A 13247-nucleotide genomic window follows, 5' to 3' on the forward strand; every position below is an offset into this window, starting at 1 on the left:
GTACTGTAACTGTGGAGCAGCACATGGCTTCCTTTAAATGAGGTCTGTTTTCTGGCACTGCCCAGTGTCAGAGCTCCTCATTGCTGGCTTCCTTTGGCTGGGCACAGCTCAGGCATGCAGAGGCAGTGTTTGCTTTCCACTAGAGGCTGGAGGGCTCCAGTGCCATAGCAGGGGGGAGCTCTGGCTTCCCCAGCCGTGCTGTGAGTGTGCTGCTGGGAGCTGAAACAGCCTCACGTGTGCTCTTTGTGGGGCAGCTGGGGAATTAGTTATGTGCTACTGAATACTTTGAATGTTTTGGTGTTACTCTACTGTAAAGGAGGTGTTTTCAGTCAGCAAATTCTATAAATAGAGTTTTGTGTAGGAAACTATAACGTTCAGCCTACTCAATTGCTTCATTTAAGCACTCACAACTTTCTCAGGCTGTTAAAAGTAACTTGTCATCTCTGTATCTTTTCATGTCAGTGAGATTTCTCCAGTTAGCTACTTGAGTAACAAAGGTGGTTCTCTGCCTTTGGGGGGTGGCTCCCCACATGAATGACAATGTTGTGCCTCTCTGATATTGCTGGAGTTGGTGGCTGGTGCCCGTGGGATGTGGCTGTACATGTGGTGGAGAGGCAGTATGGGCCTGCCCTGTGGGGTGGGTAAGTGTAAGGGCTTCAGTAATGCCTTCTGGTATGCTCACTTGGGCTCGGGGAAAATCCTAGCGATAGTCCACATCTGCAGGCAGCCTCTGCAGTCAGCAGGTTAAAACAGTCTTTGAAAGAAGTCAACCTCTTAATTGAACTATTCACTGGCTGGATGCCAGTATATAGAAACTATTAGGATAAATGCATCTGGTAGTTAACTTCTGTCTGTGGAAAAGAGGAAGAAATCTTGTTTAAGACTTTTAAGACTATAAAACCCTGCTTATAAAGATTTCAAGTTGAAGTGATCTGTCTTATCGAATTGCACATACACATTCCTGGTCCAGCTATGTTTCAGGAGACTGGATCACAGAAGGAAAAAAAGACCCCCTTGTACCTGGATGTAGTCAACTGATTCATTCTTGGCTAGTGAGTACCCAAAACTTTCAGGGACTGATGATCCACGTACTTTGAACTGTTGCAGAATGCTGGTTTCCCATTTGCAGGATAAAAGTGTGCTGCTATGTCAGAATAGCTCAAGAGATGTTTCAGAACAGTAGTTGTCATATTTAAATCACTCAAGGAACAAGTTTTGTCCTGGTTGGCTGAAAAAGAAGTAACTTTTTTTAAAGCTTCAAGTATTAACAGTTGTGTATTTAATTTTAACATTTTCACATAGACCAATGGCATGTAAGAAATAATTTCAGCATCCTGAAGGTGAGGTGTGTTTGCACAGAGAGTTATCTTACAAAAAAGCTGTAAGGAATTTGGCTATCATACTTTGGTGGCTGGTTTTCTAAAGTGGCATGGATCATACCCTAGTTCTCTCTGTAGTGAGAAATGGAGGTGAAATCCGAGATAAGCAGCTATTCTTCTAATTATATATGTGCAAGTATTGCCCTTTTTATTTTCTAATGTATTTAACAATACAATAATTTAGATCCAAAATGCTCAAGTTACTTAAGATCTTTTTTCCTCCATCTTTCAGATTGCGAAGAAGACCCGAACCCCAACTTCTGGCCCAGTGATCACCAAGCTGATTTTTGCAAAACCAATCAATAGCAAAGCTGTTACAGGGCAGACCACTCAAGTGTCACCAGTCATTGCAGGTTGTACTACTTCGACTTGTGCTTTACCATTTTATAAAGGCTGTTCAAAGAGATGGTGATTTTAGAAATTTTTCTGTCTGTTGGTACCTTTACACTTTGCTCGTTTAGAATTATCTTTGTGATTGTAGAGTTTGATCATTTTGCTTTTACTGTAAGATGCTTTTACTTTCTGCATTTTGTGGAGGAGAAAAAAATACCTCACAGACAGAGAAAAGGCTACTTCATAGAAAGTATTTCTAGATACATTATGTAAGTACACAGGCGGAAAAGGAGACGCATGCTCTTGTATTACCTTAATCTGCTTATAGTTGGACTTAAATGTAATACATGCAAATAACAGAAAAAATGTTTGCGTGAAAAAAAGTGAATAAAGCTGTGTTGCTTCTGTGAAGTCCCTCACCTCCTTCAAAAATAAGCATTGCAGAAAAGTCTAAGAAAGTAATTAAGGCAAATAAGAAACGGTTTGTCTCTTTGGAAAATAATTCTATGTTTGTGTCCTTTTAAAAAAAAAAACAAAAAACCAACAACCCAAACCAAAGAAAAAAACCACAGTGTAATCATTTCTTTGTTATGGCAGTGGGACTGATGTGTCCCTTGCTAAATGCATCATTGCATGTATGCAGGTAACATCTGAGACATGTAAATTATCTCAAAAGGACAAATGTAGGAAGCCAGATTTGTCTTCAGAGCTTTGATAGGTATCTTTCAACTGCTTCCAGATTGACCAACCCAAGTAGGCCTAAAATCCTTTTTCCACATAAACAAATGTGTTAAGCCTTTACAGAACTGGGACTTGAGCTGGTTTTAAAAATGAATGCAACTGTCTCCTATATTCAAAACTTTGATAGATACAAGTGAATGGCACATAACTGAAACGTAATCTTTTCCTTGAGTTGTCAGGCTGCGTGCACCCTGAAGCCTGACTAATGTTTCAGGTGAAAGAGGGATTGCCCATCCCACTCCCCAGTTTCTCCCCTTTCTCAAACAATTCCCTACCAAATGTACAGACCTGTGAATAAGAAGATTGCTTCACTGTGTTCATAAATATTTGAATTAAGCTGTTTGTTTTAAAAAAAAAAACAAGCAAACAAAAAACCCAGCTCAAAACCTTTAAAAACCCTGAAAGGAGCCCCTTGGAGCTGCATTATATTTTCATCTGGCAATACATGAAAACAAAAATAATACTAACAAGAGCATGTTTTTAAGTTTGCTGCCTCCAGAATGAAGGGAAATGTCCAAATCAAACCATGCCTACCTAATATTGACAAGCAGATATGTTACAAAATAAACAAACTTCTAGCTTTTAAATAAATATGTTGGAAAATCAGGAGTCCCTGTCCTTGAGCCTGTGAGAGAAGCATCACTAGGAGGTAAAGATGCCTCTTTAATTGAGAGGAAAATATTTTTAAACATCTGCCTTTCCTCTTGCCATCTCAAACAGCCAGCACAGCTTGCTGGCTTTGAGAGGCTGGCATCATTTGGGGGAAGGTGTAACATTTGTGTGTTGCATTTTGATTTCGTATGTGTATTTTTATGAATCTGATAAATATTTTTAATTGCCTGGGAATTTCTGAAAACTGAGGTGGAAGTTGTAAATTTGAAAGACTTGTGAATATGAGCAGCCAGATTCTGTTTAGGAAGCTGATGCCAAGGGACGCAGAGGGGATGTAGTGAGAAAGGGAAAGCTGTCACCAGAAAAAAACAAACTCAAAGCATCGAATACTGTAGATGGTAAAATTTCCACAGATTCTGACACTTTTCAGGTTGCATTTGGCTTTAGCAGCTGCCTGCAATTATCTGCACTGTTACTTAGGCTGCACAAAAGTGAAGGTTATTTTAGAGCATGTAGACCTCAGAGGAAGACGGCTTTCCGTGAGGATGATGCTTTTTTGTGTTAGTTGTAGTTGACTTAATTGTCATGCCACTGGTTGGTTTTGGATGGAAAAGTTATGCTGGTGCATGTTTGTTTCTTATTTTGATAAATGTAGTACAAGAGAATGGGTGACAGAGAAGCTATGACAGAAATGAGTCTGAGCCAAAGTGCAGCAGAGGAAAGCTCAGTGGTTCTCTTTGGAAAGAAACTTAGAAGTATGAAAAAAAGAAAAAATCTGTTTTCCATTCTGGGAGTTTTGCAATATTCCTAAGGTCAACTTCATGATTTGGAGCTGCTGGTTTTGATGCTTAACCTTTTTTGCCATTGTAAAAGCAGATAGATTGTAGAGTTACACCACCACCCATATTTTCACAGGAGTGTCATATATTCTGTTAGGCAGTGAAAAAAACAACCACCAACACAGAGAAGGAAAAAAAAAAACAAAAAACCCCAAAGACTTAGAGTTGAGCATAGACAGACCAAACACCTTTCTCTTGGTCACTGTAACACAGATTGTTTCTGATGGCAGAGGTTTTAAAAGGAAGTAGCCCCCCTCAGATGCTCAGTTTCTCTGCACATTGGCAGCAGCCCAGGAAGTTCCTAGGAAACTGCCAGCTGGCTGGGTGCTTGCGCAGCCCGGGTGTATTGGAGGGCCGTGCACCTCAGGATGCTGTCCTGGCTTTAAAGAATTTTCAGCTGAATGTCATGGAAAGCTCAATGTACATTTTGGCTTTTTTAAGCACGAATGAACTGTCTTTTTTATTTGCAATAATGTCAATTATTTTCTTTTTTTGTTGCTAAACCTGACTTAAAGAATGCAGACGTCCTTCCTACCTGAGGTAATACTCTCAGAAGTAGGGATCAGTTGGACGATATGCAGAGAAAACTTTGCTTTAAACGTTAATGTAAACAGGGATAACTTGAGCTGATGATATCTTCATTGTTTATAGGTAGGGTTCTTTCACAGTCTGCTCCAGGAACACCACCAAAGACAATAACGATCTCTGAGAGTGGAGTCATTGGATCGTCTTTGAGTACAGCAACACAACAGACACCGAATAAAATAGCTATCTCACCACTCAAATCCCCTAATAAGGTAAGGCCCTGATTCTGGCTGCAGCCTTCTATCCCTCCTGCACCGTGGTCCGAATGGAGCTCTCTGTGTCTTTGCTGCAAGCTGTTTATGATCCTGCTGCTCCAGGGTCTCCACTGCACATCACGATGCTCTGCAGTAATGGCCTAAGCTAGATTTTTTTGCAACTGGGTCTCTTAATGTGGTTTGAAGTAAACTAGTGCAGTAATGCATATTTCCTATTCCTGCCATTTCTTGCCATTCCCTAAGCATCCATTCTGAGAGCAGCCTGTTCTCTCTTAGCCAAGTGCTTAAACAGTATCTTTTTTTAATGCCTTCATAAAATATCAACGGGCTGTTTAAGAGGAGACCTCAATGATGTTAATAGGTCAGCACTTATTAACCATTTCCTGCTACTGCATAGATAATTTAGTCTTCCCTAATCATGTCTGAAGTAAATGAGGTTTGCAATGGTCCTTGACAAATACAGAGCTGGAGATTGGCACGGGTGGGCAATAGGTAGAAAAGGTAACTCATCCATCGTTAACTGTGTTACAGATGAGTGTCATGATGACACTTGTATTTTAGATTTGATAAAATTGTCTTGAGAAGAGGAATATTGCTGGAGAAAGGAAGAGTCAGGGGGCAAGCAAGATGCATAGTGCATGCAAACTAAATATCATGTATAAAAAGTAGCCTAAGAGTGAAGAATTCTCTTAAGCCATGCTTTAGTTATGTAATGTTATACAAATGGAGTGAAGGACTTGTGTTTGAGAATTATTAGTGAGGGAAGCAACATGAGGAAGAAGTAAAAAAAAAAATAAAAAATCTAGAATCAAAATTAACAATATGTGGGGGTGAAAAGACTCAAGATGTAACCCTAAGGAATTTACTGTAGATAAGTAATTCTAAGTATCTTTTAAAAGCAAATGGTTTCAAAAATTGGGAGTTTTCTTAAAACATGAAGGAAATTTAGAACAAAAAGTAGAAAACCAACCTTGGAAGGGGTGTGGCTATATAGAATAGAGTAGTCAAACACTGCACTCTGCAGAAATGTGGTCGGAAGACTGGATCTCTATGGGAATCTGGAAAGTAAATTTGAAAATACAGATGTTCTTATACTTTGGCTGAATGAGTAGTGTAAGGTGAGATTTCCCCCCCCCAGCTCTCTATCCTGACAGTGCTCAGGCTCAGTGGGCTAGTTTCCTTAAAAGAAAGAAAGAAAGAAACAAATAATATAAGCTGTGCTAGCTTTCAGCAGGGGCCTTTTGGTGCTGGAAACCAGCAATGCCTTGAAGTTTCTCACACGTCTATGTGCTGTTGTTGCACAGTTGGACCCATGTGAGTTCTGATAAAATACAGCACCCTTGTTCACAGAAAGAACTCTTTGTACTGATGGAGAACTGTACTTTCACAAGGAGGGGAATGTATATGTACAGGGTCTTTTATCCTGTGCAGAGATTTAAACTGCTTCTTTGTTTTGCCAAGCAGCTAACAGTGGTGTCAGTGGCCTCCCAGCCTCCCAACTCCCCCCAGAAGACGGTGGGCGTCCCACTGAATGTAGCGTTAGGACAGCAGATCCTCACAGTGCAGCAGTCAGCACCCTCCTCCCCTGGGAAGGCTATAGTCAACCACACAACCGCCCAGGTACAGACTGACTTTCCTTTGTCTTCTAGCCGGTCTCTGTCTCATTGCTTGCGGGAAACTGGAGTGTTGAACCGCAAATTGGCAGTGGTCAGTCCCAAGGTATTCTTGTAATGGTGTTTGCTTAAGAATTGGCAAAAGCGTTGCCCTGAGGAGCATGTGCTGCTTCAGTTGAGGGGTGCAAACCATTGCAAGCCCATACAAGGGCATGCTGTTAGAAAGCAGCTTTCCAAGGCCCTGCTTGGTGCAAGTTCTCATCCCTGTATACTGAATCTCCCAAGTCATCTGAAAGGCTCCCTATGGCATGAGGAAGAGTTCTTTGGGTGGTTCTCTCTCTTCTACCAGGGTTTTCATGCCACTATCTAGGGCTGCTTTCCAGGTGTTTCTGAGGTTTGCAACAATGGAGTTCATGTTCTTGTGGTAGAGGTCTGCATAAGCAAGACACCATGGTCTGAGACCTGTAGAATTAGAAATTATTAATTTCCTGTGTCTCATTTCTAGAAAAATAGCAGGGTTTTCCATAATAGCTTTGATAAATTGATTTGCATTAATGAATAACAAGGCAAAACTGACCTTTCTTACAAACTATGGTTCTTACTTTTTTCCTCTTTTGTAGTCTTAGGGGAATCTTTTTCTATCTTAATGTCTGTATTCCTGTTTTGGTAAACATGAAGGGATGCATATGGGTGTAAATAACCAGAGTGGATATAGCAGGGAGTGGACACAGGTGCATGTACAGCATGAGACCAGAGACTCGGGACAGATTTTGCCAGTCTCGTCTTACCAATACAGGTGATAACTCGAATGCTGATATGTGGATGTGGACAATAGCATGATTTGAATTTTTTTTTTTTTTTTTTCCAGAGTAGGACTGGCAAAACTGTCTTTTTGAAACAGTTGTTAAAAGGTTATGTCACTCTAATGCAGGCACCCTAAGTGACAAAACAGAGATGGCTGTGTGGTACATGTACTGAGTTCTGATTGAGAGCTGTCTGACACAACAAAAGGGTTTCACCTGTCATCACTGGGCTCAAGTACATGCACTTAGAAGAACTGTCACTTGAATTTTACAATTTTCCCAGTTGTCCTTGGATGGCAGCCACTAATTTGTGTGCTAGAGGGAACTTTGCCCATGCTGGTCTCCCTGTGATAACAGTTAGGCTGTGACTGCGCTTGCAGATAGTGCTTATTTTGAATTGCTCTGGCTTGTTGAGGTTTCAGTATATTAAAAAAAAAATTCTCAAGAAAACACCTCTTAAAAGACTAGGCTTATATTTCCAGCGACATATGTGCAAATTGAGATTTCGTTCATATAGTTGCTGAAAGCTGGGGAGCTGGGAAAATGTTTTAATAAGTCACATCATACTATCAACCAAATTTAATACTGAAACTTAATGCCAAGAACAATGATACATTTAATATTGATATTAAAAGATACTAAGAATGAAAAGCTGAGCTCCAAAAGAAGTTAGATGGAAGGAGAAAAAGGAGGAGTAAACCAAGGTTTGAGGTTGTCAGCAAGGCTGGAAAAAGAGGCTGTTATCAAACCGGTACACTTATGAATATGTATAAATAAAATAAACACTTGCTTGTTACCAGTTTGTAGTTTGAGAGAAATTGGAAAGATGAAGTCTTGCAAATTCCAGATGTACCTTTATTCCAGCTGTGAGGTAGCACAGGTCTGCCGAACTCCCTTTCTTTTCCCTTTTTGCTTTTTTTCTGAATAAATTTGTTTTGCTACTCTTCATTGTTCTTGCTTCTTTCGTTTCACAGCTTGTGCCCTCTTTCTCATATCTTCAGCTATCAGTTTATGGACTCTGTTCCATTTCCTTCTCAAGGGCTGCAGAGTGATTTCTGTGTATTAATTGCAAACTGTCTTAACAGGATGTAACTGTACACCCAGAGATAAATCATGCCACAGTCCAGCACGAACAGTTTTGCAAATTCTTACCGCATGTTTTTATTAGTAGGAATATTTCTAGGTTTGTTCATTGCTTGATTTTGAATACAAACTGAGCAATGTTCTCTGTAGTCACCTGAAGTGGTTTTGGCAGACATTGTATCTGGGGAAGTGGACTGAGTCACGCTACTCATGTAAATATTAGTTTACTCTGGTGTTTGGTGTAGAGCATTGAAAATGGAACTGAGTTTGCTCTGAGCTGTTGAGAGGCATTTAATCTCTTCGCATCTGTTTTACTCTTGAAAGCAAAAATGGGGATAACTGACTTGCTTCTTAAGGATATGAGTGGAGTAAAGAGTTGCTCGCTAACAAATTGAGGAATAAACACACTGATGTTCTTTCTGCCTTTGTACAAGTAACTTTGTGCTGTCTGTGTTGGCTTAACAGGCTGTGAAATCAGCAGTGCAGACCATTACTGTAGGAGGAGTGGGTACATCTCAATTTAAGACAATTATTCCCTTGGCAACTGCACCCAATGTTCAGCAGATTCAGGTACCTGGAAGCAAGTTCCATTATGTCAGACTCGTTACTGCCACAACAGCGAATAGTTCAACGCAGTCGGCCAGTCAAAATCCCAGTACGAATACACAGCCTCTTCAACAGGGTAAGTGCTTGTGCTAATATATTGTCTGAAGTAACTTTCTTGGGGTTTTTTTGTGTTTGTTTTGTAAGGATTAAAATGAGTACATAAGAGATCTATGAAGACTGCTAGATGTACTTGGTTTTCATATTCTACTGTTACCTTTGGTTTGTCTGTGGAAATGCTCCTCTGTGTCAAATTGCTTTGTAGTTGGGCCTGAATTCTTGGAGCTTTTTAGGTTGCTTTTCCCTAGTTTACTGGCTTTGCGGGTGACTTGTGGCATGTCCCAGATCCTCTGTATAAAAAGTATGAAGACAGGGCAGCCCACAAACATATTGCTAAAACTCCTGCAACGTGAAGATCCTTCCATCTAAAATTCTTTAGAAGCACCAGATGTTTCTGTCCATGCTTTCTAGAGCTGGGATGGAATAAAAGATTTCAAACTAAGCTATGTTTTTTGTATTCTCCTCTTGCCAAGGGAAATCCAGTGTCCAGAGGAGCTCTCAACCCAAGCTGGTTTTTAAGCCATTGCTGTGAAGCGTGTGCACACACTCTTCTGCCAAGTACCTGTTTACAAAGGTGTTATTTAGACTTCAGTGTTATGTGCCATGAGTTTGGTAAATTAATCTCAGCGCATAGTTGCAGTATTAAGTACCTTTGCGTTATGCATATATGAAAGTCTGGAGGACTGAACTGTGGACTTTGAGTGAATAATGTGTGTTAATGTGATGTTGTTTCTTGATGCTAGCAAAGCCAGTGGTGGTGAACGCGACCCCAGTGCGGATGTCTGTTCCCATAGTGCCAGCACAGACTGTGAAACAGGTGAGCTAAATGTAAAAGGCATGTTCCTGATTTATTTTGGCTGGATGGAAAAAAAAAAAAAAGTCCAGTTTCAGCACTGTAATGAAATGGTCTATTAATAAAAGTACATTCTGAATCAACAAAACAATGGTTTCATAAAGACCTCTTTTCTCTCCAGGTGGTGCCCAAACCGATCAACCCAACTTCCCAGATAGTTACTACTAGTCAGCCCCAACAAAGACTTATTATGCCAGCCACTCCACTGCCACAGATACAGCCCAACCTCACTAACCTCCCACCAGGCACTGTACTGGCACCAGCACCTGGCACAGGAAACGTCGGGTATGCAGTCCTTCCAGCTCAGTATGTCACACAGGTATGGTGTTAACCCAGAGCTAAATAAGGAAATAGTGCTGTTGTGGAACATACTGCCAAGAACTTAAAGGTTCTTGCTTCTGAACTGTCACCTGACGCTAAGGGGACAGACAGTTTCTTTTAGGGATCCTTGGCAGAATGATGATGGCACTAAATTGTAGTTACAATTAAAGCTTTATTTACCTAACAGGGTTTTTTGATTAGCATAGCGTAGAATTTATAATCAGAATAGCACAGGGTTTCTGTAATCAGAATCAGTGTAATACAATTTTATAAGTAGCGTAGTACAGAATTTGTAATACAACTTATAATTTCTAATCGCCTAGACCCTATGCAGATTGGGTCAGATCTTAACACATGGTTTGCTTTATCAATATAGCAATCATAATCTAGACTCAAAAATTATATAAAAGAATGTGAGTCATTCACTCAATCCTTGGAGGAAGCAGATATCAGTGGAGGCATCCCTGGTCACTGGGGGGGGGTTGTGTCACAGGTCTCGCTGTCCAGCAGCAGTTCCTGTCCAAGTTCCTCACTTAAGACTTGTAACTGCTTGATTTCATAGACAGTGCTCTGTGTGCTGTTTGGCTTCCCTGTTCTGTGACAGGGTCATCACCACCACCTGGTTGTCTGGGTGCCTGAGACCTTCAGGGCCAGTAAGGAAGGGAGTAATTGGCCTGGTGCCCAGGAATCTTGAGGCCAGTAGTGAGGGGAAGAAGAAATCTGTTTGGTTTGTCTACTTGGTTCACAGGACCTTCAGGGCCTGAGAATGAGGGGAAAGGGAATGAATATGTGACTCGCTTGGTCACAGAGAATGGCTGCTTGCATTATAAAATGATGTTAGTTACGCTAACCACGTTACCAGTGGTCAGGAGCAGGGGGTACCGGTCACACAAACCCAGGTCTAGAACTAGTATTTTGCTCTTTGCCAAGGTCTGACCAACATTCAGAATGAAAAGGAGAATAAATGAAATGTTCTGCTGAAGGCTGAGCAGCCAGTCTGTACAAAGACTCTGTCGGCTCATGGCATTACTGGTACCAACCTCATTTCTGGTTCCCTTCTGGTTTTGTCACAGCTGCAGTTTGACCCTGAAGACTCTTACTGTGTCCTTCCAGTCCACTTCCACAAATCTTAATTTAAACTAAATAATACCATTTGTTGGACCTCTCCTCAGAGGTTTTGTGTTCCAGACACAATCTGTCCCCTTTGGCCTGGCCCCAGTAGGTCCATATGTTATGTGCCAGTCTGTCTTCAGAACCTGTCCCAGCAGGAGAAGATGGCTGCGTGTAGGTAATCCAAAAGAAGGTAGTCCAAAACAGTGTTGTTTGGGAGGTTCTTATGAGGTTTTGTTATTTTAATGTGAAAAACAAACTGTGGGTCCAGGTAAGCAGAGAAGTTGGAATATGAATCATCTTACTTGCTTTTATTTAATTCCGTAATAAGTAGCTTGTATATTAAGGAAGCTACTAAAGTAATTTGTGCAGGAAGTGATCCTGCTCCATTAGGGGCAGGGTTGCTTAGGAAAAGAAGGGGGGAAATGAGCATGTTTTTAAGAGCTGGAACTGTTTGTGGTCTGAACATTTCTGTGTGTAGTCTCTGTATTATCTGTATGGATGTAGACACTGTAATAGAGAACAAAAATGCCATCTGAAATGTTTTCATGCTAAGTATTGAGACAGGAGGCTGCTGCCTGGTCCAAGTTCTACAAATGTCTAAAACTGCTTGCAAGCATTTTTATAACAATATCTGGAAAGCTAACTAAAACTACCTACACATCCTCTGTGTATACTTTAATTTATTTTATGCATTAACCTTTTTGTTTTGTTAGCTACAACAATCATCATATGTATCTATAGCAAGCAACACTGGCTTTACAGGGACATCTAGTATCCAGTCCCAAGCACGGCTACCATTCAATGGGTGAGTGTTTTGCCAAAAAAAAAAAAAACAAAACCAAAAAACCACCCCCAAAACAAACAAAAAAACCCCAGAACAAACCTGTAGTATAGCCTGCTGAATGAGCATCTTCTTTCAGTCCCATTATAAGTAAGGGTGGGAGCTGAGGTGCTGGAGTTTGGTTTGGGGGATTTTCCAAGAAAACCAAGTATACTGTGGTGTGGTTATTACCTCTGACTAAAGGACATGTATCTGTCTGACAATTGAGCCAGTCTCTTGATCAAAGCTGTGTTTTCCTTTCTGTTTTTTGAACTCGTGTAGCAAGAAGTTGACCTGAAAGCTCCCTGTTCCTCATTCTTCATTTTGCATCAGCACCTGGGAGGTACAGACCTCAAGTATTTCTTGACATTGGTGGAAAGAGGTGCTGGACAATATAATAACTAGTTGCTTACTTAGCACATGCAGAAATCCAGCTGAACAGCAAAATGGAAGTAAAGCCAAAATGGATCCTGATAGGAGGATTTGGGGTTTTTTTAGTCTTGTATTTTTCCTTTAAGGATGAAAATAATGGCTAACACATATTATTTTCCCTTTGCCAATCCAGTAGGCTTAGCTGTTCTGCACAGTCCTTTTGTGTTATTGTTTGCTTGAAATTGTAAATGCCAAGGTGCTTTTTGTTGCTGCAACCTCAGCTGATGTAATCTAATCCCAAATCCAGATGCAGCTATTCAAACAAATAGGTTTGATTTAATCTCCCTGGCATTACGTGCAGAAATTGCCAGATAGGGATGGAACAAATATCATCAAAAGTGATTAGTGACATAAAATCTGAGTTTTAAGAGCAGTTAAAGACTGTGTCTGATATAAAATTTACCTATAAACTGAATACCCTTGGCTTGCTTTCCCATTATTCCAGAGCTTGCTTTTTTTTTTTTTTTTTTTTATTAATTCTAACTAGAACAAAAGGAAAGGCACAATCATGTTGTGTGAACCTCGGTTGGATCTAGTGCCTCTGCATGTAGAGACATTCTGGGGAAGTTTTCCCTGATTCCAGTTTTCAGTTATGATGCTTCCTCTAGCTTTAAGCCTCATTTCTACTTTAGGCATGCAGCCAGATTTGCAGCAAATAACTCAGCTCTTTCTGGGTTGGAAAGGCACTATATAAAGGCATTATATATAATAGTTACTTGAACACAGTCAGCCAAAAACATAATGCAAGGGGAATATAAGGATTTTTTCAAAGTTTTTATTAGGAGCTATTTACTTGAATTTAAAATAGGAAGAAACTGATAAAACAGCGTGCACATATATAA

General features: G+C 40.4%; 1 protein-coding gene and 1 long non-coding RNA gene across 6 annotated transcripts in view; one reads left to right on the forward strand and one right to left on the reverse strand.

Moving 5' to 3' along the window:
* Positions 1-13247, forward strand: part of LIN54 (lin-54 DREAM MuvB core complex component) — a 43563-nt gene that overhangs the window by 23073 nt on the left and 7243 nt on the right. For 4 of the 5 annotated variants that reach the window (XR_008232898.1, XM_052773422.1, XM_052773429.1 and 1 more), the window contains 7 exons: positions 1612-1732; positions 4556-4701; positions 6169-6324; positions 8669-8885; positions 9610-9683; positions 9841-10038; positions 11867-11958. Coding sequence is in view for 4 of the 5 variants with exons in the window: in XM_052773422.1 (XP_052629382.1) it covers positions 1612-1732; positions 4556-4701; positions 6169-6324; positions 8669-8885; positions 9610-9683; positions 9841-10038; positions 11867-11958 (1004 nt within the window). In the remaining variant the exon portion in view is untranslated. The remainder of the gene's footprint in view (positions 1-1611; positions 1733-4555; positions 4702-6168; positions 6325-8668; positions 8886-9609; positions 9684-9840; positions 10039-11866; positions 11959-13247) is intronic. The other variant, XM_052773445.1, reaches the window with a different exon arrangement.
* LOC128135027 (uncharacterized) lies at positions 339-8367 on the reverse strand. The gene is made up of 3 exons (XR_008232900.1): positions 7974-8367; positions 5675-5762; positions 339-1228 (listed from the first exon to the last, which is right to left on the reverse strand). It is a non-coding gene; the product is annotated as an uncharacterized LOC128135027 (long non-coding RNA).

The sequence above is a fragment of the Harpia harpyja genome, chromosome 2 (assembly GCF_026419915.1).
Source record: "Harpia harpyja isolate bHarHar1 chromosome 2, bHarHar1 primary haplotype, whole genome shotgun sequence".
NCBI classification, from domain to species: domain Eukaryota; kingdom Metazoa; phylum Chordata; class Aves; order Accipitriformes; family Accipitridae; genus Harpia; species Harpia harpyja.